We start from the raw sequence: 25,443 nt of genomic DNA, 5'->3' as shown, positions 1-25,443 counted from the left end.
AGATTTAAACTAGCTTCACTAATTTCAGAAATAACCTCAGAAAAAAATAGGCCTCTTGAAAGAACCATATAAGGTGGGGAAGGGTTGTGTAAACCAACAATATCTACATCTACATCAACATTTATACTCCGCAAGCCATACAACAGTGTGTGGCGGAGGGCACTTTACGTGTCACTGTCATTACCTCCCTTTCCTGTTCCAGTCGTGTATGGTTCGCGGGAAGAAAGACTGCCGGAAAGCCTCCGTGAGCGCTTGAATCTCTCTCATTTTACATTTGGGATCTCCTCAGGAGATATAAGTAGGGGAAGCAATATATCGATACCGCATCCAGAAACGCACCCTCTTGAAACCTGGGCAGCAAGCTACTTTGCAATGCAGAGTGTCTCTGTTGCAGAGTCTGCCACTTGAGTTTGCTAAACATCTCCGTAACACTATCACGCTTACCAAATAACCCTGTGATGATATGTGCTGCTCTTCTTTGGATCTTCTCTATCTCCTCTGTCAACCCGACCTGGTACGGATCCCACACTGATGAGCAACACTCAAGTATAGATCGAATGAGTGTTTTGTAAGGCACCTCCTTTGTTGATGGACTACATTTTCTAAGGACTCTCCCAATGAATCTCAACCTGGCACCCGCCTTACCAACAATTAATTTTATACGATCATTCTACTTCAAATCGTTCCGCACGCATACTCCCAGATATTTTACAGAAGTAGCAGCTACCAGTGTTCGTTCCGCTATCATATAATCATACAATAAAGGATCCTTCTTTCTATGTATTCGAAATACATTACATTTGTCTACGTTAAGGGTCAGTTGCCACTCCCTGCACCAAGTGCCTATCCGCTGCAGATCTTCCTGCATTTCGCTGCAGTTTTCTAATGCTGCAACTTCTCTGTATACTACAGTATCATCTGTGTAAAGCCGCATGGAACTTCCAACACTATCTACTAGGTCATTTATATATATTGTGAAAAGCAATGGTCCCATAACACTCCCCTGTGGCACGCCAGAGGTTACTTTAACGTCTGTAGATGTCTCTCCATTGAGAACAACATGCTGTGTTCTGTTTGCTAAAAACTCTTCAATCCAGCCACACAGCTGGTCTGATATTCCGCAGGCTCTTACTTTGTTTATCAGGCGACAGTGCGGAACTGTATCGAACGTCTTCCGGAAGTCAAGGAAAATAGCATGTACCTGGGAGCGTGTATCTAATATTTTCTGGGTCTCACGAGCAAATAAAGCGAGTTGGGTCTCACACGATCGCTGTTTCCAGAATCCATGTTGATTCCTACAGAGTAGATTCTGAGTTTCCAGAAATGACATGATACATGAGCAAAAAACATGTTCTAAAATTCTACAACAGATCAATATCAGAGATATAGATCTATAGTTATGCGCATCTGCTCGACGACCCGTCTTGAAGAATGGGACTACCTGTGCTCTTTTCCAATCATTTGTAACCTTTCGTCCCTCTAGAGACTTGCAGTACACGGCTGTTAGAAGGGGGGCTAGTTCTTTCATGTGCTCTGTGTACAGTCGAACTGGTATCCTGTCAGGTCCAGTGGACTTTCCTCTGTTGAGTGATTTCAGTTGCTTTTCTATTCCTTGACACTTATTTTGATGTCAGCCTTTTTTTTTTTTTTTTTTTTTTTTTTTTTTTTTTTTTTTTTGTGCGAGGATTTAGAGAAGGAACTGCAGTGCGGTCTTCCTCTGTGGAACAGCTTTGGAAAAAGGTGTTTAGTATTCAGCTTTATGTGTGTCATCCTCTGTTTCAATGCCATCATCATCCCAGAGTGTCTGGATATGCTGTTTCCAACCACTTACTGGTTTAACTTCCTAGGTCTTTCTGTCAAGTCAGTACATAGAATTTTATTTTCGAATTCACTGAACGCTTCACGCATAGCCCTCCTTATGCTAACTTTGACATCGTTTAGCTTCTGTTTGTCTGAGATGTTTTGGCTGCGTTTAAACTTGCAGAGAAGCTCTCTTTGCTTTCGCAGTAGTTTCCTAAATTCGTTGTTGAACCTTGGTGGGTTTTTCCCGTCCCTCACAGTTTTACTCGGCACGTACCTGTCTAAAGCGCATTTTACGATTGCCTTGAACTTTTTCCATAAACACTCAACGTTGTCAGTGTCGGAACAGAAATTTTCGATTTGATCTGTTAGGTAGTCTGAAATCTGCCTTCTATTACTCTTGCTAAACAGATAAACCTTCCTCCCTTTTTTTATATTCCTATTTACTTCCATATTCAGGGATGCTGCAACGGCCTTATGATCACTGATTCCCTGTTCTGCGCTTACAGAGTTGAAAACTTCGGGTCTGTTTGTTATCAGTAGGTCCAAGATGTTATCTCCATGAGTCACTTCTCTATTTAACTGCGGGAGGTAATTTTCGGATAGCGCACTCAGTATAATGTCAATCGATGCTCTGTCCCTACCACCCATCCTAAACATCTAAGTGTCCCAGTCTATATCTGGTAAATTGAAATCTCCACCTAAGACTATAACATCCTGAGAAAATTTAAGTGAAATGTATTGCAGATTTTCTCTCAGTTGTTCTGCCACTAATGATGCTGAGTCGGGAGGTCGGTAAAAGGAGCCAATTCTTAACATAATTTTATATTAACATAATATTATTTTTTACATAATACACTCCTGGAAATGAAAAAAAGAACACATTGACACCGGTGTGTCAGACCCACCATACTTGCTCCGGACACTGTGAGAGGGCTGTACAAGCAATGATCACACGCACGGCACAGCGGACACACCAGGAACCGCGGTGTTGGCCGTCGAATGGCGCTAGCTGCGCAGCATTTGTGCACCACCGCCGTCAGTGTCAGCCAGTTTGCCGTGGCCTACGGAGCTCCATCGCAGTCTTTAACACTGGTAGCATGCTGCGACAGCGTGGACGTGAACCGTATGTGCAGTTGACGGACTTTGAGCGAGGGCGTATAGTGGGCATGCGGGAGGCCGGGTGGACGTACCGCCGAATTGCTCAACACGTGGGGTGTGAGGTCTCCACAGTACATCGATGTTGTCGCCAGTGGTCGGCGGAAGGTGCACGTGCCCATCGACCTGGGACCGGACCGCAGCGACGCACGGATGCACGCCAAGACCATAGGATCCTACGCAGTGCCGTAGGGGACCGCACCGCCACTTCCCAGCAAATTAGGGACACTGTTGCTCCTGGGGTATCGGCGAGGACCATTCGCAACCGTCTCCATGAAGCTGGGCTACGGTCCCGCACACCGTTAGGCCGTCTTCCACTCACGCCCCAACATCGTGCAGCCAGCCTCCAGTGGTGTCGCGACAGGCGTGAATGGAGGGACGAATGGAGACGTGTCGTCTTCAGCGATGAGAGTCACTTCTGCCTTGGTGCCAATGATGGTCGTATGCGTGTTTGGCGCCGTGTAGGTGAGCGCCACAATCAGGACTGCATACGACCGAGGCACACAGGGCCAACACCCGGCATCATGGTGTGGGGAGCGATCTCCTACACTGGCCGTACACCTCTGGTGATCGTCGAGGGGACACTGAATAGTGCACGGTACATCCAAAGCGCCATCGAACCCATCGTTCTACCATTCCTAGACCAGCAAGGGAACTTGCTGTTCCAACAGGACAATGCACGTCCACATGTATCCCGTGCCACCCAACGTGCTCTAGAAGGTGTAAGTCAACTACCCTGGCCAGCAAGATCTCTGGATCTGTCCCCCATTGAGCATGTTTGGGACTGGATGAAGCGTCATCTCACGCGGTCTGCACTTCCAGCACGAACGCTGATCCAACTGAGGTGCCAGGTGGAAATGGCATGGCAAGCCGTTCCACAGGACTACATCCAGCATCTCTACGATCGTCTCCATGGGAGAATAGCAGCCTGCATTGCTGCAAAAGGTGGATATACACTGTACTAGTGCCGACATTGTGCATGCTCTGTTGCCTGTGTCTATGTGCCTGTGGTTCTGTCAGTGTGATCATGTTATGTATCTGACCCCAGGAATGTGTCAATAAAGTTTCTCCTTCCTGGGACAATGAATTCACGGTGTTCTTATTTCAATTTCCAGGAGTGTAATTCACAGGAACCATCCTCTTCTACTTCACTACAGGATAAACTACTACTAACAGCAAATAACACGCTACCACCCGGTTGCATGCAATCTATCCTTTCTAAACGCCGTCTGTACCTTTGTAAAAATTTCGTCAGAATTTATCTCTCGCTTCAGCCAGCTTTCTGTACCTATAACGATTTCAGCTTCGGTGCTTTCTACCAGCGCTTGAAGTTCCGGTACTTCACCAAAGCAGCTTTGACAGTTTACAATTACAATACCGATTGCTGCTTGGTCGCCGGGAGCTCCCAACTACCAGTAAGCCCACCCTCTGCAACCGCCAGGATCTTGCAGACTGAGGGGCAACCTCTGGAACAGGACAAGCAGCCATGTCTGGCTGAAGATCAGTACAAATGAGGAAACAGAGCCTGAAACTGGTTCATCAGACAAACTGGATAGGCCTTCCGTTCAGCCCTCCAGATTGTCTTACGACCCCTGTCACACCTCGAGACGACCTCCCACTCTACCACAGGTGAGGGGTCAGCCTCAATGTAGGCAGTATCCCGGGCAGCCACAGCCATAATCCGATTGGGGGATCCGTGGGATGAGCCAGCCATCTCCGACATACCCCCATCCGGACCCCCACAGTGATGCCCATTGGCAACAGCCTCAAGCTGTGTGACCAAAGCCAACACTGCCTGAAGGTGGGAGCAAAGGGGTGCCAGCTCAGCAGTCACAGTCCCTATCCATGCTAAATACTGTTGAACAAAGAACATCTGAACTAATCTACAGAGAGCACAAACAATTTGACACAAAATTTAAACGGTTATTAAAATACAAGATTGCCTAGTAAATGCAGTAATGCTGTTACTTGCGCACTGCTTACACACTTCTCAGTGGCAAAAGGAGACTATGGGATTTTACACTATTCAGGTACTAATACGCAGTGCTACAACTCTCGAATACTATATTACACCCAAAATTTATGAATTAAACAATGCGAGTAACCAAAAACATGCAAAGAAATTAAGAATTCAACTATGTAACAAATAAGTGAGCTAAGGGTACATGACTTGCTGCTGGCTGGCAGCTGCTTGACTACCAATAAAATGTTGGTTCTACAATGTTCATTACTGTCGATTATTACCCACTGTGCTATACTTATTATTTTACAGGTATTATGTAATTTTTCTTTCAATAAATATTTGAGTGTATGGTGTACAAACTGTCAGCAACTGCCACAATTTTCTTCTTCTTTCACCCATACTTTCTAATATATAAACTATTTTCAAAGTGCCAAAATGTACTAGAATAAATAAAATGTCTTTAAAACGCTACACCTTGCAATGTGCTTCCGGTGAGAGAGTCACAATTTCTGGAACCCATCATCTGTGGCCTTTGGGCTACTGAGGAACACTGCAGTCCTGGGTCCATGGATTAACCACGAAAATCCACTACATTACGCCACACACAAACAGACCTGGCCCATGGGCTGATTAGTGGAACTAGATCTGAGGGGCATGACCTGCACATTAGTGGGAAAGGAAGGGCTTCAGATTGATAGGCCCAATCCATTAGATATGCGCAGAAATGGCCTGCAGTTTTGGCCTGTCGTGGAAATCCACAGGAGTCAGAGACAGCATGTTGATGAACTGGGACTGTGGTGATCAATCCGTACAACAGATAACTTGTGCAGATACTCTCTGAGAATCAGATCCAAACAAACCACTCCTCTGGCCTCCCAGCATCTCGTCAACAGCTGCTAGGCTAGAGGCGACAAGTGGTGGCAGCACTGACTGCAAGCTGAGGTGAGTGGTAGGAATGGAAGAGGCAGTAGTAAAGAGAGAGTTTCCTTAATATTTCCCTGATTTCTCTGACACGTTTGAAATTTCTCCTGCCATCCTTAAAAATCTCTTTGAATTTTTGCCAAGACATCATCTTAGCCAATGCTATCATTTCTTGCTGCTCTGCTTATCTGTTTCTATTTGTGTTTATCATATTCCATTCCAGTTTTGAACCATTATTTCTCTTCTTAGATGCTTCTGCAATTCTCTCATTCCACCACTGGGTTTCTTTGTGTCTGACTTTCATTGATGTCCTTCCACATGGTCTTCTAGACAGGTGAATAGAAGGTTATAAATATGGAATCAAATAGGAGTAGTGCAGAAGTAGGTCTAATAATGAATAAGAAAGAAAGAATGTGGAAAAGCTACTATGATCTACATAGGGAACATATTATCATAGTATCCAAGATAGACATGAAGCCAACACCCACCACAGTGGTACAAGTTTATATGGCAACTAGCTCCACAGGTGATGAAAAGATTGAAAGAATGTATAATCAGATAAAAGAAGTTATTCAAATAGTTAAGGAAGAGGAAAATTTAATTGGGCTGGGAGACCAGATCTCGACAGCAGGAAAAGGAAGAGAAGGAAAAATATTAGGAGAATATGGACTGGGAAAAGGGAATGAAGGAGGAAGCTGCCTGATAGAATTTTGCACAGAAAATAATTTAATCATTGTGAACACTTGGTTTAAGTATTGTGAAAGAAAGCTGTACACCTGGAAGTGACCTAGAGGCACTTGAAGAGTTCAGATGTATTGTATAATAGTACAACAGAGATTTCAGAACCAGATTTTAAATTCTGCGATTTCTGAGGGCAGATTAGACTCTGACCATAGTTTCTAGGTTATGAACTGCATGTTAAAACTGAAGAAACTGCAAAACAGTAGAAAATTAAGGAGATGGGACTTGGATAGCTTGAAAAAACTAGAGCTTGTTGAGTGTTTCAATGGGAGCATTAGGTTAACAACAGATTTAAACAGGAAAGGAATACAGTAAAAAAAGAGTAGATATCTGTGAGATGTGAAATAGTAAACACAGCAGATGAACAAATATTTAATAAGACAAGGACTAGCAGAAATCCTTGGAATCACAGGAGATACTGATTTTAAATGATGAAAGAAGAAAATACAAAAATTCAACAAAAGAAGCAGGCAAAAGGGAATACAGAAGTCTAAAAAATTGAAATTGACAGAAAGTGCAAAATGGCTAAGCACAAATAGTTAGAGAACCAGAGCAAGGCTATAGAAGCGTGCATAACTAGGGGAAAGATAGACACTGCATATAGAAAAAAATTAAAAAAGTCTTTGTAGAAAAGAGAAGCAGCTGTACGAAAGTCAAGAGTCCAGGTGGAAAATCAGCACTAAGCAAAAAAGAGGCAGGTGAAAGAGGGAAGGAATATGTAGAGGGGCTAAACAAGGAAAATGAAGTTGATAGCTACACTACAAAAAGGGAAGAGGAAGGAGATGAAAATGAGATGGGAGATGTGACAGTGTGAGAAGCATTTGACAGAGCACTTTTAAGTTGAAAAAAGGCCCCTGGAGTAGATGACATTCCCGCAGAACTAGTGATATCTTCGGGAGAGCCAATCATGGCGGAAGTATTCCATTTGATGGGCAAAATGTATGAGGCAGGCAAATTACTCTCAGACTTCAAGAGTAATGTAAGAATTCCATTTTCAGAGAAAGAAGGTGAGGAAAAATGTGAATACTACTGACCTATCAGTTTAATATGTCATGTATGCAGAATACTTGCATGAATTATTTAAAGGAGAATGGAGAAATGAGTAGAATCTGACTTCAGGGAAGATGAGTTTGGGTTCTGGACAAATGTATGGACACATGAGGCAATACTGACACAACAACTTATATATATATATATATATATATATATATATATATATATATATATATATATATATATATATATATATATATATATATATATATATATATATATATATATATACCTTGGTATGTTAAAATAAAGCAAATATACATTTACAATCGGTAGTTTGAAAATGGATATTTTGAAAACACTATAAGGAAATAGTGAGCTGAACACACTAAAATTGTGCAAAATAGTTCGTCCATTATGGAAAAGTGGTCAAATGTGAAGTGCAATAACAGCAAGACCAAAGTGCAAAATCAGAAAACCTGTGAAAGAAACACAAGCTTTGTGCACGAAAACACATTTCAAGTATTTTAACCGCCGACAGTGGAAATGCAACATATAGTTTGCATGAACAATGGGAAAAGGAAAAAATCACTGTGAATAAGGTAGGAGAATAAAGTTAATTGGTGCAAACAAGCATGACTGAGGTCAATGTAAATGTGCCAACCAAAAATTGTGCCAAGTGTTTAGTAAAACAATAGAAAATGATTCCCACATTGTGAACTCCAATAACACCAAACTGTTGGCGCTTTCAGACAGCCATGGTTGTGGACTTGCAAGTAAGTTAAGAAACAACTAAAACATATTCGTGTGGTATAGTGAAACCGGGAGCCTCACTTGACGAAATTAAAAAAATGAATGCATCCGCAGAAGTAAAAAATCTGCACGATAAAGACTTTGTTGTACTTCTGGGAGGCACGAATGACATCTACAAAAATGAAACAGTGATTGCTAAGTGCGACCTTAAAACAGTGTCTGAGAAACCTCACTCATACAAATGTAGTAATGGTCAATATTCCACATCGCTTTGATCTTGTAAAATGGTCATGTGTTAAAAAAAAAAGGAATATAAAGTGCCAACAATCAGTTTGCAAAATTTGCAGACATTTTAAAAATATTAAATGTGTTGATACGAGCAATACTGGACATAACAACATGGACTTCACCTGAATTGCTTGGAGAAAGTATATCTGAGAAACCAGATAACCAAGGAAATAAAAAAGCACCAAAATAAATTTAAAACCAAAATGATAATTGCATCGCCCTCACCAGGCTCAAAAACAAAAGCACTTCAAAAAGAGGTAAAAGCATTAGAACCATCATCAGCACCAGCAAAGCACATAAATAAAGACAAAGTGTTAACAGAAAGAAAAGTGGACAGCAATTTGAACGACAAGAGAACTACAGTTCCTCATCATTCAAATATAATTTTAGCCAAAAACAAGACAAACGAGAACACTCAAAGCAGTATTAAGTACATTAACAGCAGCACCAATAGCACCAACAAGCAGCTCACCACAGCCCAATGTACAGGTGCGTACCGAGAGGTGCAGGAAACCTGTCCTTCTCAAGGATTTTTGGTATCACACAAGGACACGGGAACGAATATGACAGCACAGTTCTCTTCTTAGTCACCTGCAGATTTTAAGCCCAAATATTCAGTGCCTTAGAAATAAATCACTAGAAACTGAAGTAGCAACGAATGGTGCAAACACTGACCGCATGTGCATTGTGAAGCACTGGTGCAAAAGTTTGGAACTAAGTAGCATTAATATTCATCCATATAAGTTGGCAAGTCAGTACTGTAGAAAAAAATGCCAAAAACAGAGGTGTATGTATCTTTACTAAATCAAGTATCAGGAACAAAAGAAGGTGTGAAGCTGAGTCATTGAGTGTGGAAAATCATTTTGAAGCAGCAGCTATACAAGTGTATGAAATACAGGGAAAGTCGCCGTCACAGCAATATAAAGACCACCTACTGGGGATACAGACATATTCATTAATCAATTAGTACCACTGCTTAACATTCTTTTTACTCAAAGAGCCACTGTAGTTGTCAGTGGGGATTTGAACGTAACTCTTATGAATGTAAGTAGGCTAAAAAATCAATTCCTAAATCTATTAGGGGCCTATGTAGTTTCAGTCTGTTTCTGCACATATACAAACCCACAAGAATGACATATTAAATAGTCTTATAGATAATATATTTTCAAATGTATGATCCATAGAAGTAAAAGTAACAAATACTGATTTGGGATTACCAGACAATAATGCCTTGTCCTCAAAATTCCTTCAATGCCACTGCAAGGAAAAAAAAGTATACTTCATGTATAAAAGAAAATTTTCCACTGAAAACTGTGAAGAATTTACTAATAGCCTAACTAGTGAGTCCTGGACAGAAGTGCTGTCCCTCACAAACATGAATGATGCATATAACACTTTTTCTTCAATTGTCATGGGGTATTTCGAAATGTGCTTTCCGAAGAAGCTGTCAAGAATCACATCACATCACAATACAAAGCCAAGTCCTTGGATCACAGCTGGCATCAAAACTTCTTGTGGAAATCTAAAGAGACTAAATTCAAAATTGAAGACATCTACAGATCCACAGTTCATAGAATATGTTAAGAATTTCAAGAGGGTATATCAAAAAGTAATTGCCAAGGCAAAAATTATGAGTAAAGACAACTTAATAAGACAGTCTGATAACAAATTAAAAGTCATATGTGGTATTGTGAAGACTGAAACAGGAAGGAGATGTGAAGCCTAGCATATCATTCTCAAAGACACAGAAAACGCCAATAATAAAAAAACAAGATTTGCCAAATTACATCAACAATTATTTCATAAATGCAACAACTTCACTAAGCTCAAAATTTACAAACTAAGAAAAACCAGATTTCTAAAAGCTGCTTATAGTATGAGAATAGATAGAACAGATGAACATAAAGTGTTCAAAGTCATAAAAAGCTCGAAACCTAAAATGTCAACAGGAGTAGATGAGGTGCCTGTTTATACAATAACAATGACAGCTGTGTAAATCACAAGGCCCTTAGGATACTCAGCCAACTTATCACTTAGTGAAGGAGTGTTTCTAAGGACGAAAATGTCAAACATAAGTCATTATTCAAAAACAGCGACAAGCATAAAATAGAAAACTATCGGCCAATATCCCTCCTTCTGGCATTTTCCAAAAAAAAAAAAGAAAAAAAGAAAAAGAAAGAAAAAAGAAAAATTAATGCAGCACAGAATCAACAAATATCTAAATGACCATAAGTTACTAAACAGAAATCAGCATGGCTTCCAGGTAGGCAAAAATACAGGAACAGCGCTAATGTGCTACACTGAACAAATAGTCAAAAATCTAGAAAAAGATAGTAATGTAGTAGGAATAAATTTAAATCTATCCACAGCATTTGACAGTGTCAATCATGGCATTCTTTTAGAAAAACTGGAAGCATTAGGTATTCATGCGACAGGGAAAAAGTGGTTTGAATCATACCTACAAAGCAGAACACACATTGTAGGACGGATGTCAGATTACTCCAACAATAAAATAAATTTAGTATCACTTGCAAAAAAAGTGGAAATAGAAGTGCCCCAAGGCAGTATTCTACGTCCTCTATATACCTTGTCTACATAAATGACTTTCAGACCTCAGATGGAACATCAAAGACCATAGTATTCACAGATGACACTAGTGCGATAATAGGCACACCAATGCAAATGCTGCAAACAACTACTGATCACGCAATAAAGAATGTCCACACTTGGTTCGATGCAAACCGGCTGACATTAAATGCAAATAAAACAAATTATATGCAGTTTGGGAAAATATGTCAAAATGTAAATCTTGATTTGTGTTGGGTTACAAGGCCATAGACAGAGTGGCATCAACAAAATTTCTGGGGATTCATGTAGATGTAAATCTTAATTTTAATGACCATGTAATGAAACTTGTGCAGAAACTTAACTCAGCCTTAGAATTATTGCAAATGTTTGTACTGCGGAAGGTGCCAAAATGACATATTTTGGCTATTTTCAATCTCTTGCAACATACAGAATAATATTTTGGGCTTCCACCACTTGCTGTCTAAAACAAATCTTTCTGTTACAGAAGAAGGCTATCTGAATAACAACACACAGTCATCCACAGATACAATGCAAACCCTTATTCAACAAGCTTAAAGTTCTAACATTATCTACCTTGTCCGTGGAAGAGACCAAATAGCAAGGTCATCGGTCTCATCGGATTAGGGAAGGATGGGAAAGGAAGTCAGCTGTGGCCTGTCAAAGGAACCATCCCGGCATTTGCCTGAAGTGATTTAGGGAAATCACGGAAAACCTGAATCAAGATGGCCAGACGCAGGATTGAACTGTCATCCTCCCGAATGCGAGTCCAGTGTGCTAACCACTGCACCTGCTCGCTCGGTTGCAGAAATGGAAAAGTTCTCTTGGTGGCAGCCAAAATTCGAAAGCCTGGCAGAACTGTCTTTCTGGTTGATTCCTTCAACCAAGTCTCAGGTTCTCACCCAGCTACAGGATAATGTAAAACAGGGCCTCTGTAAGCCTGAGTGATAGAATAAATGATTATATGTTCCAGTTTGTATGGGCAATTTTGGAGTAAAAGATGTTATACCACACAGAAATATATGTCAGTATACAGCAGATATCTAATAATGATTGACTCTGTGAGGAGGAAAGCAAATAAAATAAGAAATAGAAATCATTGCACATAAGAGAATATACAATCGCACCACCCCTTATAAATCGGTTGCAGGAAAAGTTAGAACATTTGTCAGAATCAGATTGAAGGCCTTTGTATTCAGTATTAGCACAATTTGCATTGTTGTTTGAGGAGAGGCAATATTTGGCAACTAGTGAGTTAACATATCGTGAGATTCAGGTAGGAAAAACCAGACCAAAAGCATAAAAACCCTGCCAAATCCCATACCACTTGCAGCCAGTTGTGGAGGAGAGTACTCAGCAACAGCTGAAAGCTGGGTTCATACAACCCTCCAACACCTGGTCCTCATCTACAGTAATTGTTCCCAAAAAATGAGTTAACAGTGATAAATCCAATCACCTTCATGTTAAAATGGGGACAGTACAAAAAGTCACAAACACCTGATACATATCTTCTTTCTTGTATAGATGAAACATTGGATTCGTTATGGAACAGCAAATATTTTACCACACTCGATATGAAATCAGGCTATCATCATATTCCCAGTGTGCACCAAGACAGACTTAAAACTGATTCTGTAGTGCCTCCAGGTTACTTGAGTTTTTGAGGATGCCTTCTGGTTTAAGATATGTGCCCACCAAATTTCAGCAATTTGTAGAATTGTTGTTCAGGGTTGGAAGCCAATATGTGCTGTGTTTCTTTAGATGATATTATTGTATTCTCCCAAACAATTGAAAAATATGTCAAATTGCTGAGGTGCATGCTGTCATGATTAGAAGAGCAAATTTGGGTTTAAAGTTGGTGAAATGTTCACATGCAGAGCCACAGGCTCAGTACCTAGGTCATATTATTAGTTCGGCCAAGATGAAACCAGATCTAAGGTTAACATTAGCAGCTGATAGTTTTTCTGCACCCACTAACATGAAGTAACTACAGAGTTTCCTGTGGTTCATGAATTATCACCATCCTTTCATAAAGTATTATTCCACAGTAACTAAACAACAAAGCTATAAAGAAAGGAATAACTGTTGAATAGAATGTAAAATGCAAGACAGTAATGTGACAGGTCAAAAGTATTTTAACAAGATCTCTCTTGCTTTTATACCCTGATTTTGCGAATCCATTTATATAGTTATGTGAAGAATCTGATGTTGCTGTAGGATGAACTCTAAGTCAGAAGCAGAATAAGAAAGAGAAACCAACTGGTTATGCCTCCCACCAACCCAATATGGCTGAAATTAAAGCACAACAAAGAAGGAATTATTGGCCTTGGTGTTTGAAGTTAATTACTTTAATTGGTACTTGTATGTGGGATGTTTACAGAGTTTACTTACCATTCAGCTCTTCAGTGACTACTGAATTTAAAGGAGGCACTGGGCATTGAAATTGAGTGAATGTGACTATGTCATTCACCATAAACTGGGCAAGTATGGTCCATGTAGAACAAGCAGCTGAGGTGCTCATCGTGGAGCTGAAAGAGGCTCAGAGACAGGATGCTGATTGCTAGCAGTATGCCACTTTGCCCAATATCATATTTGAATATGATACTCTGTATCACAAGGTTACCCTCAAGAATCCATTAGTGATGCTTAAGGCATTTCATCACCATATTATTGCCCAATCTAACGACAACGTTCAGGCCTGCACAGCAGAGAATGCATCACTAATGCATGAATCGCTGTGTGCTGCTAGTGAAAAAAACAGCATGTACTGGTGAGAAATACTTAAAACACTTGTCTTCCATGTGCACAAAGAGCACAGTAAACATGACATGGATTCCACTGCAACATTTTCCAGTAGTCTCCATGTCATTCAAGATTGTAGCCTTGAACATCAGGTGACAATTCCACCAGATGTATGAGGAAAATAAGGATGTCCAGTCAATAACTGATCACTTTTCAGAGTATCTGGTTTACGTACCAACTGTAGATATGATGACAGGGACTGTAGCAAAGGCCTTCGTGAATCACATAGCATTACCATTTGGAAGCCCTGTGCCATTCTAACAGACCAAAGAGCAAAATTTCATGTCAGTTTTATTTGTACAAGAGTATAAACTTCTAATGATTAAGAAATGGAGAACCAGCCTCTTCCCTACTAAGACAAATAGCCATGTTCAACATAAGATATAAGATAAAATTTCATTTTGAAAATTTCTCTGGCATTCAGCCAGGTAGCGTCATCCAAAAGGTTTAACATTTCTGTAAGCTGACTTCTTGCCATCTTCAGCGATCTTGGCATATGATTGATCTCTGATGGATGCCGACTTTATATGATCTCCACCCCTCTCCCGCAGCCTCCGTCGGGGTGCTTCCAAGCGGTCCATGACTGGTGGTGGTGGTAGGACAGTGCTGGGTGGTGGGGAAAGCACAGCGCCCATTAGTTCATCATGCAGCCAGATCTCCACTGCCTCTTTGAGGATACAGTCCCAGAAGGTGTTCGATTGCTATAACACCTTTGTGCCATCGTAGTTCATGTCGTGCCCATGTGAGACGCAGTGCTATGCCATGGCGGACCTGGCAGGTTGTACTTTGTCTGTGTGGTGTTTATGTTCACTACATCTCTCCTGTACCGTCCAGATGTTCTGGCCTACATACATTTTCCCACACTGGAAAGGGCTGCTGTAAACTGCCGGTTTCCAGAATCCTTAAGTCGTCCTTGACTGATCCTAACAATGTTTTCGTTTTGGATGTAGGGCGAAACACGTACCTGCCATTGTGTTTTCTGAGTATTCTGCCAATCTTTGCCGATGTGTTCCCGACATATGGTATAATCACTGTCGCAACTGGTTTGTCTTCGTCCTCGGAAGGCTGCGGTCTCGGCTTGTTTGCTCTTAAGGCTGTTTTATCTGCCGGTTGATGTAACCGTTTGTGTGGGACATGGCCTGCAAGTGCTGCAAGTCAGCTGCTAGGCTGTCACAGTCCGAGATTTTGTGTGCTCTCTGCACCAGTGTGCTCAGAACACCCTCTCACTGTGAAGGAGCATGACAGCTGGAGGCATGCAGGTACAAATCTGTATGTGTCGGTTTACGGTAGATGCTGTGTCCTAGTGTGCAATCTGGTCTTCGCTAGACGAGCACATCCAGAAATGGGAGCCAGTTGTTTTCTTTTACGTCCATCGTGAACTTGATATTCTGGTGCTGCAAGTTCAGACCCTGCCGACAGTTTTGGAGGAGTTATCGTCCATTTGGCCAGATTATGAATGTATTGTCTACAAGTAAAAAAGCAAGAGGGCTTGTAGGCTGCTGATTTAAGAGCTTCTTCTTCAAAAGCCTCCATAAGCATATTGGCCACTGCTGGTGATAGTGGACAGCCCATCGCTACTCCATCTGTTTGTTTGTAGTAGTTCCCATCAAACAGAAAGTATGTTGATGTAAGTACGAATTCGAAAACTTTCATTCCTGTTGGTCTGAATTTTTCTCCTATGAGGCTTAGGGAGTCTCTTAGAGGTACCCTAGTAAAGAGGGATACCATGTCAAAGCTCACCATGAAGTCTTATTGTCCCAATCAGAAGTTCTGGAGCTGCTGCACAAAATGCACGGAGTTTCAGATGTGGTGCTGACATTTGCCCACAAAGGGACTGAGGGTTGACGTCAGGTGTTTTGCTAATTCATACGTTGGTGCTCCATTGTTGCTTGCAATCAGGCGGAGAGGCAATCCATTCTTATGGACTTTAAGTAGTCCATAAAGTCTAGGAGATGCAGCTGCTCATGGATGAAGTTATCTTCACTATCTTCTTTTCTTTAAAGGTGTGTTGGAGAAGCTCAATAGTCTTCCTTTTCACTCTGTTGGTAGGATCGTCTTCAGTTCTCCAGTAGGTGTCGTCTTCTAATAGGTCATATAATTTTTGCTTGTATACATTATACGGTAGTAGGACCATGCAATTCCCTTTATCGGCTGGGAGAATGATAGTCTCAGCATCTTCTTGAAGCCGCTTCAGTGCTTTCGTCTCTTCCTTGTAGATGTGTGGCTTCGGGGGAGCCTCCCTGGTGAGTACACAGTATGTTTCCTGACATATTTGTTCTGCAGTGTCACGTGGAAGTGCAAGAGCCGCCTGTACCACCACACTGGTAAATTGTTCTGTTGGTAATGTTGCAAGTGTTGGTGCAAAATTCAGCCCCTTTTCAAGTACAGATAGGGTAGCATTGTCAATTATGTTCCCTGAATTTCGCACCAACACCAACAACATTACCAACAGAACAATTCATCAGCACAGTGGAACAGGCTGCTCTTGCACTTCCACGTGACACTGCAGAGCAAATACAATGGGAAACATGCCATGTACTCACCAGGGTGGCTCCCCCTGAAGCCACACATCTCTAAGGAAGAGGAAAGCACTGAAGCGGCACCAGAAGATGCCGAGACTGTCAATTTAAATGCATATCAAATGGATAGGCCAATAGGAAATGTAGGTGGTGTACTTATTGCAGTAGACAAGAAACTCAAATTGAAATTGAAGCTCCATGTGCAACTGTTTGGGCCAGATTCAGTATCAGGGGTGGGCGTAAAATTATTATTGGATCCCTGTATCATGCACCAGACTCATCTCTTGATGTAACCAAATAATTCAGAGAACATTTCAGTTTGCTCGTACATAAATTTCCTGAGCATAGTGTAATCATCGGTGGAGACTTAAATCATCCAACTATCAATTAGGAAAATTACAGTTTTGTTGGTGGTGGGAATGATAAAAAACATCCTGTGAAACATTACTAAATGTCTTCTCTGAAAATTACCTCATTCGTGATGGAAATATATTCGATCTAATGGCAACAAACAGATCTGACCTCTCTGAAGATGTCCAATCGAAACTAGTATCAGCAACCATGATGTGGTTGTCAAAAATGATTAACAAAGTACAAAGAAGAACTAAACCAAGGAGAAAGATATATATGTTCAGTAAACTAAACAGAAAATCATTAGTGTCATATCTCAATGAGGAACTCGAAACTTTCAGCACAGGGCAGGAGCATGTAGAGAAACTATGAGTCAAGTTTAAGACACTTCATAATGGGAGGTAACCTTCGTGATATGCTGTCGCCATAAAGAAACTTCTAAAGAAAGAGACTACTGTATAATAGGTGCAAAACAAAGCAAGGTAATATAGGTAGAGAGATGCCGAATAAAATGTGTTTGGCTATCAAGGGAGCAAAGTATGAAACCTCCATTGACTTCCATCAAAATATTGTCAAATGATCTTTCACAAAACCCAAAAAAATTCTGGTCATATGTAAAAGCCATTAGTGGCACCAAAGTCAGTGTACAGTCCCTAGTGAATGAGACAGGAACCGAAATTAATGGTAGCAAAGCAGAAGATGAAATGCTAAATTTCATTTCCAAATGTTTGATTAAAAAGGAAAACCCAAGAGAACTGTCCCAATTTAATCTGCATACCACTGAAAAGATGAGTGAAATAAGTATTAGCATCAGCTGCATTGAGAAACAGCTGAAATTGTTAAAACTGAACAAGGTCTCAGAGCCCAATCAAATCCCTGTCACATTCAATACTGAATTTGCAGCTGAGTTAGCCCCTCTTCTAACTATAATTTATCACAGATCCCTCAGACAAAAAACTGTGCCCTTTACTTGGAAGGGAGCACAGACAACATGCGGCTACAAGAAGAATAGTAAAGTGATCCACAAAACTACCGCCCAGTATCCTTGACATCAATTTGTTGTAGAATGTAAGCTCCAACATAATGAGGTACCCAGACCAGAATGTCCACCTCAATGCCAACCTGCATGGATTTCAAAAACATCGATCATGTGAAACCCAAATAGTACTTTTCTCACATAACATACTGAAAGTTTTGTATCAAGGCAGTCAAGTGGATGCAGTATTTATTGATTTCTGAAATATATTTGCCTCAGTACCACATCTAAGATTATTACCAAAATTATGATCAAATGGGGTATCAAGTGAAATTTGTGACTGGGTTGAGCACTTTTCGGTAGGGAAGATGCAGTATGTTATCTTGGAAGAAGAGACATCTTCAGATACAGAAGTAACTTCAGGTGTGCCCAGGGAAGTGTGTTGGGACCCTTGCTGTTCCTGTTGTATATTAATGCCCCTACCTCAGACTCTTTGCAGATGATGGAGTTATCTATGTCTGAAAGAAGCTGCATTCTGTCAGATCTTGATGAGATTTCAAAGTGGTACAAAAATTGGCAACCTGCTTTAGATGTTCAGAAATGAGAAATTGTGCACTTCAGAAATTGAAAGAAACATAGTATAAGTCGCATTTGGACTTGGCCGACTCATACAAATATCTGGGTGCAACACTTTGTACAGATATGAAATGGAATGATCACATATGCTCAGTTATGGCCAAGGCAGGTGGTAGACTTTGGTTTATTGGTAAAATACTGGCGAAGTACAATCAGTCTACAAAGGAGGTTGTTTACAAATCACTCGTGTGACCCACACTAGAATATTACTCAAGTGTGTAGGGCCAACACCAAACAGGACTAACAGCAGATATTGAATGTATACAGAGAATGGCAGCACATATGGCCACAGGTTTGTTTGATACATAAAATGCTGAAGGAACTGAATTGGCAGGATCTTGAAGATACAACGTAAACTATCCTAAGAAGGTCTATTAACAAAGTTTTAAGAATCCCAGCTTTAAATGGTGACTCTAGAAAGAATATACTGCAATGCCCTGTGTATCGCACACATCGGGATCATGTGGGCAAGATAACAATAATTACAGCATGCACAGAGGCATTCAATCATTCTTCCAGGACAACTGGTGCTATGGGATGTACCCTCTGCCATGCACTTCATGCTGGCTTGCAGAGTATAAATGTAGATGTAGACGTAAGTGCAACCATTTTCTTCTGTTCCAAGAAACCTTGATACAATTTTATCTCCTGTGAAGGAAAAAGCAACATATTAACACCCTACAGATGAACTAAAATAAGTCTTTTCTGCTGGAGTTCCTTCTTGTAATCAGCCATAATGGATATGTCTTTCCTTCCTGCACAACGTCTTGAAAACTGTCATCTTCTTAAAACAGCACTGCATCTTGTTTCACAGTTTCAGGTTAACACCTTCTGACCACTCCGGCATTCTGGATGAGCAATTACAAAACTGCTGTATTTAGCTTTTCTTGCAACATGTATAATGTGCTTTGTGACACCATAAGTAGCAGATACTCTGACAATTTTCTGCAAAGATGAAGCAAGTGTTAAAACTTCAATCAGCTCATTGCGAGTTGAACTTCCATATTTCTTAGTGGGGACATCCATTACATCGAAAAAATGTTTTGCACTGTTCACACGGGCACCCCAGAATACATGGCATTTATATAATGAAATTCCCACTCTACAGCTGAGTGTGTGTTGATATGAAACTTCTTGGCAGATTAAAACTGTGTGCTGGACCGAGACTCGAACTGAGGACCTTTGCCTTTCTTGGGCAAGTTCTCTACCAACTAAGCTACCCAAGCAAGACTCGTGCCCTGTCCTCACAGCTTTAATTTTGCCAGTACCTCGTCTCCTACCTTCCAAACTTCACAGAAGCTCTCCTGCAAACGTTGCAGAACTAGCACTCCGCAATATCCTTTCTTTCAGGAGTGATAGTTCTGCAAGGTTCGCAGGAGAGCTTCTGTCAAGTTTGGAAGGTAGGAGACGAGGTACTGGCGGAATTAAAGCTGTGAGGATGGGGCTTGAGTCGTGCTTGGGTATCTCAGTTCGTAGAGCACTTGCCCGCGAAAAGCAAAGGTCCCGAGTTCAAGCCTCGGTCCGGCACACAGTTTTAATCTGCCAGGAAGTTCCATGGCATTTATATGTTCTTTGTTTCTTTGCAGGGGATCAAATTGTTTGAAGGTTTCTTGAGACATAGGTAAAGTATGGTGACGCCTGTTGCAGGAAACTGATAGCACAATGCATTTCTAGTCACTAGTGTTAACACCTTTCCAATGAACGTACTTTCAGCAAATGCTAACAAACCACTGTTACTATGACAGCTTATGAAAAATCTTTTTCATGAACAGCTGCGAGTTGGACAATATGTGGCTTTCAAATATGACGAAAATTGGTACATGGGGCACATTTCCCAGTTATCAAACTAATCTAAAGATGTTGAGATTAGCTACATGTTTCTTGCTGAATCAAAAATGATTCTATGATCCAACAGGGAAGATGCTACTTGGGTCCCCTTCCCCAGTGTTATACACAAGGCAGCTATCCCATCATCACAAAGTCATAGTGCACAGTTTTGTAAACTTGGCAAGAAGTATAATGAAAAGATCATATCTCTTACATTTAAGTTTCAAGTTAGCAAGGAAAACAATGTTATATACAAGGTGAAAGGGATTTAAAAATACAATTTCCTTCTTTATTTTTGAATTTGTTTAAGAAACTCTTCTTTGTAGAATTCTTATGTCCGGTATACATGTAAAAAATTATGTATGTCTCTCATTATTTCTTGTGCCTTTTCTTTATTTCACTGAAGTTGTCTTTTTAATTTGCAGTAACAGAATAAGGATATAGGTACCACCATAATTGTGTACCCAAGCTGTTTCTTGTAATTGTTTACACTGAAAAGACATTTAAGTGTGAAATATAACACTTGCAGTAGCAAAATGATTGGTAACTGTTTTCATCTCTCACCAGTTTACCGTTCTGACCTGCGGGTCAACCACAAACATTTTAGGTACAATTGGTACACGTAATGAATAAAGTCAGTTAGCATCGTCAAATCTGATGTTTTCTCCCGATAGACACATCCTTATAGTAAGAGCTATTAATTGCAATGCCAAATGCCTTTCATTATTAATTTTACTTAATACTACGAGTAAAAGACACTGCACAAGTTTAGGTCTTCACTGCTTTCCTGTACAAAGTTCAGCATTTTTATAAAATCATGAATTTAAAGCACAGCATGGAAAAGTGTGTTTTTCAAAATTTTTCATGAGAAATCTGTATGATGCATCCTATTTTTTATACATTATTTCAACTTAGTGGCCTTCATACTAGATGCATAAAAGAACAGAAGTCTGTTTTACTATTAAGATCTGCAGGTATCCATGTAACAAATATAACTTAAATTCTGAAACGGTCACCTTATTAACCACTGTGAGATTACACTGAATGACCAATTATCATACTCAAGTACTGTGGAAACTAATGACTAATTGTTCATACTCATGAATCTGTTGTAGAGCAGGACATTCAATGGCTCCATGTTGAATAAAACTAGTTCACTAGTACACATCATTATCAGAAGGTGAACTTGAAGTTCTGGCTTGGCAAATACAAAATGGTGATGTATCTGACCTGGCCTGTATCTCCAATGAGATGATGAGAGAAAATTTGAAACAATAAGGTATGTTGTTTGTTGCATTATTGGCACTCATCCTATTACAGTTACTGGAACATCACCTGAGATGGAAGAAAATGCTAGAAATGACTTCTGATGATGAAACCTCACATCATGTGAAGTGTGTACCCATGTGTGAGGAGTCAAAGGTAAGACTATCACAACACATGTAGCAATGTTTGGCTCTGAGCACCATACTGAGAAAATGGAGAATATGTTGCACATCATATGAAAATTTTAGAAGGTATATACCAGAGGATCTTTATGAAACTAATGCTTTTCATACAAAGAACTACTCTGTTAGAAACATGGGCAGCAACCTTTTAACTGATCCCACAGAAATTCAGAAGCTCACTGCAACACACATTGTGACAGGTATCTTAAATTTTGCGAGATTTGTTTCAAAACCATTGACACACATCCCATTGGTTGCTGACCTGTTCACCAGTAACCAACTTGAAAAATTACTGAACAGCCTAGGCTTTGCATCTGAGAAACCAGGAAATAGTAATAACAGACTATGGAAGATTAGACCTGTCACTGACTGTGTGAAGTCATGATACCATTATCTTCAGCTTGAAGAGAATTTTTATATTGATGAGCAAATTGTTCCTATCAGAGGATCTCTGAAAATAGAGCATTGTATCATTTCAAAATTTATTGATCATCCATTTATGTACTATGATACAGGTCTCGTCATTTTTACACAAAAAAAACTTAAATAATAGTGCCTGATTACAACTCATGCAAACAATTACGTACATAAACAGAAGCATATCATACAGATACATATAAAATCATACAGATAACCTAAAACATAAAAATGAGAATACATATCTTTGTGGGTGGGGGTAGTAGGGGAGTTAATGTTACTTTCTGTGCAGCAAGAGTGTGCTGGTTTATGATTTCATTGCCTACCAAAGTAAAGCAACAACTCTCAAACCTGAACTGACTGAAGCTTTTCGTGTAACTGGAGGTGTAGTGACAAAATTTTGTACTAAAATTAAACAGACGGTAAAGATGATACCGGTATGCGCTATGACAGTGCGGAACAATCCCCAAAAATTGTGGACAATCAAGGACAACGAAGGAAGAAATATGTATCTTGAAGTCAAAAACCAAATGTGGAAAATGTGTTATCCACTTCTATTAGACAAACCACTACAGCTGCTTCAAGTCCTTCCATTATCACTAGATGCTGTACCTGAACAATGAGTGAAATTAGTTAAACCGTGAACAATATCAATGTTCTACCATAATTAGTGATAACGACATGTCAACAAAAACTTTTTCTGGTACAATGCTGAACGGAAAACAAAGTAATAAAGAAATAAATGCTTGCATGTAACTATTTACTCTATTGGAAAGCTGATATACTATTTATGATACATCGTATAATTTGCAAAGTAGAGAGGTAAAAATATGTTTTTGTACCTTGTGGTGTACGTCAATACAAGTTACTGAATTTTTTATGCGAATAATAAAAGTATCAGGTCTGAAACGGTTATCTCAATTACTTGTTGTTACGTAATTACATACTTTTAAGTGGTACAATACATCATAAAGGGGCTATTACTACTGGTCATTATAATCAGAAAATCCATTTCAATTTTGAAGACTTCAGTCAAAAATACCAACTATCAAACTCGATATATACAAAAATGCGCGAGTATCAGTTTGAGAAACATCTATTACGTGAACATTCGTTGTCATACATTACATTTACTTTAACGGTACTGGCTACAACGAGATGTGTCACAAGTGTTCCCATTCATTACTTACTCACACTCTGCGTCCAACTGACGAAATTGTTCCAGCGTGATATTCGCTCCCATTATCTGCAATTGTTTTACATTTTCTTCGATCTCGTGCGACACTTCTGAACTTTGCGTGTTCGGCAACAATGATGACAACATTTGTTTAAAATTATCGTAGTATTCAGAAATCTTAACTGGTTCTGAGACCCATGGGTACTGACACCTTTGCTGCAACATTCTCCCTAATCTGCCGTATGCTCCACACAGACCAAAAGCCTACAGAACACTAAAATGTGGATACACAGTGCAGTGGCAAGTATTATATTATATCAAGAATGTGTCGGCAACAATACACTTAGCGAATCTCAATTGTTTCTAGTTTCTAGACCTTTCATTTGACTTCCTATTAGTTTAGATTTCTGAAAAGTACGACACATCTACATTTCGACATACAGTAACCTATTCTGTTGGGAAGATATTGGATACGATAAAAGAAAGAAAGGATGTTAGCCAAGAAATTTCTCTTCTTTCGCTCAGGGTTATTGCGGGTATTTTTCTTTATCAAACTGCAATGGGGAATTTACACTCCGACAGGCGCGCGTTTTTTTATTGCACGAGCAGTCGCGCTGCACATTTTGTGCGCCACTTGAGCTTCTCTGCTCTGCAGTTATTTTCGTATGCTCTCATACTAGTATTGACATTAATTAGTTTACTGTTTTTAAGGGTAGATATAGAATCACTCAAAATTATATTAAAACTATAGAAATAACAAATTGTATTGTGCAATTAATACCAGTCATTTATTATGAACACTAAGAAATAATGTTACATATGTAGCCAAGGGATGTCTATACACTGATGCTCACTTATAGTGGGAAACAATGTTACGTTATTTAACATGGCTGTTAATTATACTTTATTTAGAGAAGTTGATAAACATCTAAACACATAAATGATTTAGTTCTGAAAAATCCATATTTCGCTGTCAGCGTTAAAAATTAATGTATTCATAGTGAATGCCTATGGAAACCATATTATAACAGCTTACAGACAGGCCCTGTCAAGATTCCAATCAGTAGTCGTCTGAGTCTGCAGGTGTAACTTGACACTTTTCAGAGTTGTAACTAACACTCGTTGCTTCCTGCAAACAAAACTATTACAAGAATCGCACTTTATTGTTGTTTTAATTTTCTTGACCCTTCCACAAATAACACAGCATCCCATTTCTTAGGCGAATGCTTCTCAGGAGCACAATGAACCAGAGAAGTATGCAAAACCCAAATCTGCTTCAAACAGATTTACAGTTCCGTTAAGAAACAGACTTCAGTGTCTCATTACAGACTGTCGAGTTAATGACGAGTCCGGCAACTCGCACCAAGATTATTTATCTGAATTGGCGGGGAGTAAACGCAAAATGAAACAAACGTATAACTGCCGCGACGATGCAAATAAAATGACGAAAATAAACTTTAGTAGGATTACAGTTCCACTTACTGACAGCCACGGGAGAGGAGTTGCGGGTATTCTTCGCCTCTAGTAAGATCTTCCTGTTACAAGTGTTGGGAAACCTGGAGCAGGCCCGACACAAGTTTTAAAAGACTGTAAAAATTATAACTGCATGTCGCAGAGTGAATGCATAGTAATAACGAGCGGCGCAAATGATGTGTATAAGAATGAACTAATAGTGGCAAAAAGTGTGTTAAAAAATGCGCTACGTACATTAGTGAATCGAAAGATGATCGTGGTAGACATACCACACAGGTATGATCTTATTGAACCTTCTTGTGCGAATAAAGAGATCCAAAAAGCAAACAGGATGTTTGCAAGGACACTTCAAATGCGTTTTTCCTTAATACTGATGATCTGAAGAGAAAGCACTTCACTACACATGGAATGCATTTAAATGAATGGGGTAAATCACTACTCAGCCAGAAGATCAAGGCTTTAGTGGAAAGTGTTTCTCCTAGAAGTAAGAAATGTAATCCAATCCCATTGCCGATGGTGAAGGAGAGTTGCAATTTATCTTGCCTACCAACTACTACAGCTGCTGCAGTAACACAACTTCAAGAAACGTGTTGGGAGAGAAGCAGGCATATTAA

At 39.9% G+C, this 25,443-nt stretch overlaps 1 protein-coding gene across 1 annotated transcript in view; it reads right to left on the bottom strand.

Annotated features, from left to right (window-relative positions):
• LOC126272376 (snRNA-activating protein complex subunit 3-like) overlaps positions 1-23,697 on the bottom strand; it is a 161,015-nt gene extending 137,318 nt beyond the window's left edge. Inside the window, exon 1 of the mRNA XM_049975190.1 lies at positions 23,370-23,697. Coding sequence (XP_049831147.1) covers positions 23,370-23,581 — 212 coding nt within the window. The 5' untranslated portion in view covers positions 23,582-23,697. The remainder of the gene's footprint in view (positions 1-23,369) is intronic.
• Positions 23,698-25,443: the final 1,746 nt, after the last annotated feature.

Source organism: Schistocerca gregaria, chromosome 5 (genome assembly GCF_023897955.1).
Source record: "Schistocerca gregaria isolate iqSchGreg1 chromosome 5, iqSchGreg1.2, whole genome shotgun sequence".
Classification (NCBI taxonomy): Eukaryota; Metazoa; Arthropoda; class Insecta; order Orthoptera; family Acrididae; genus Schistocerca; species Schistocerca gregaria.
This window is presented reverse-complemented; position numbering and strand designations above follow the sequence as displayed.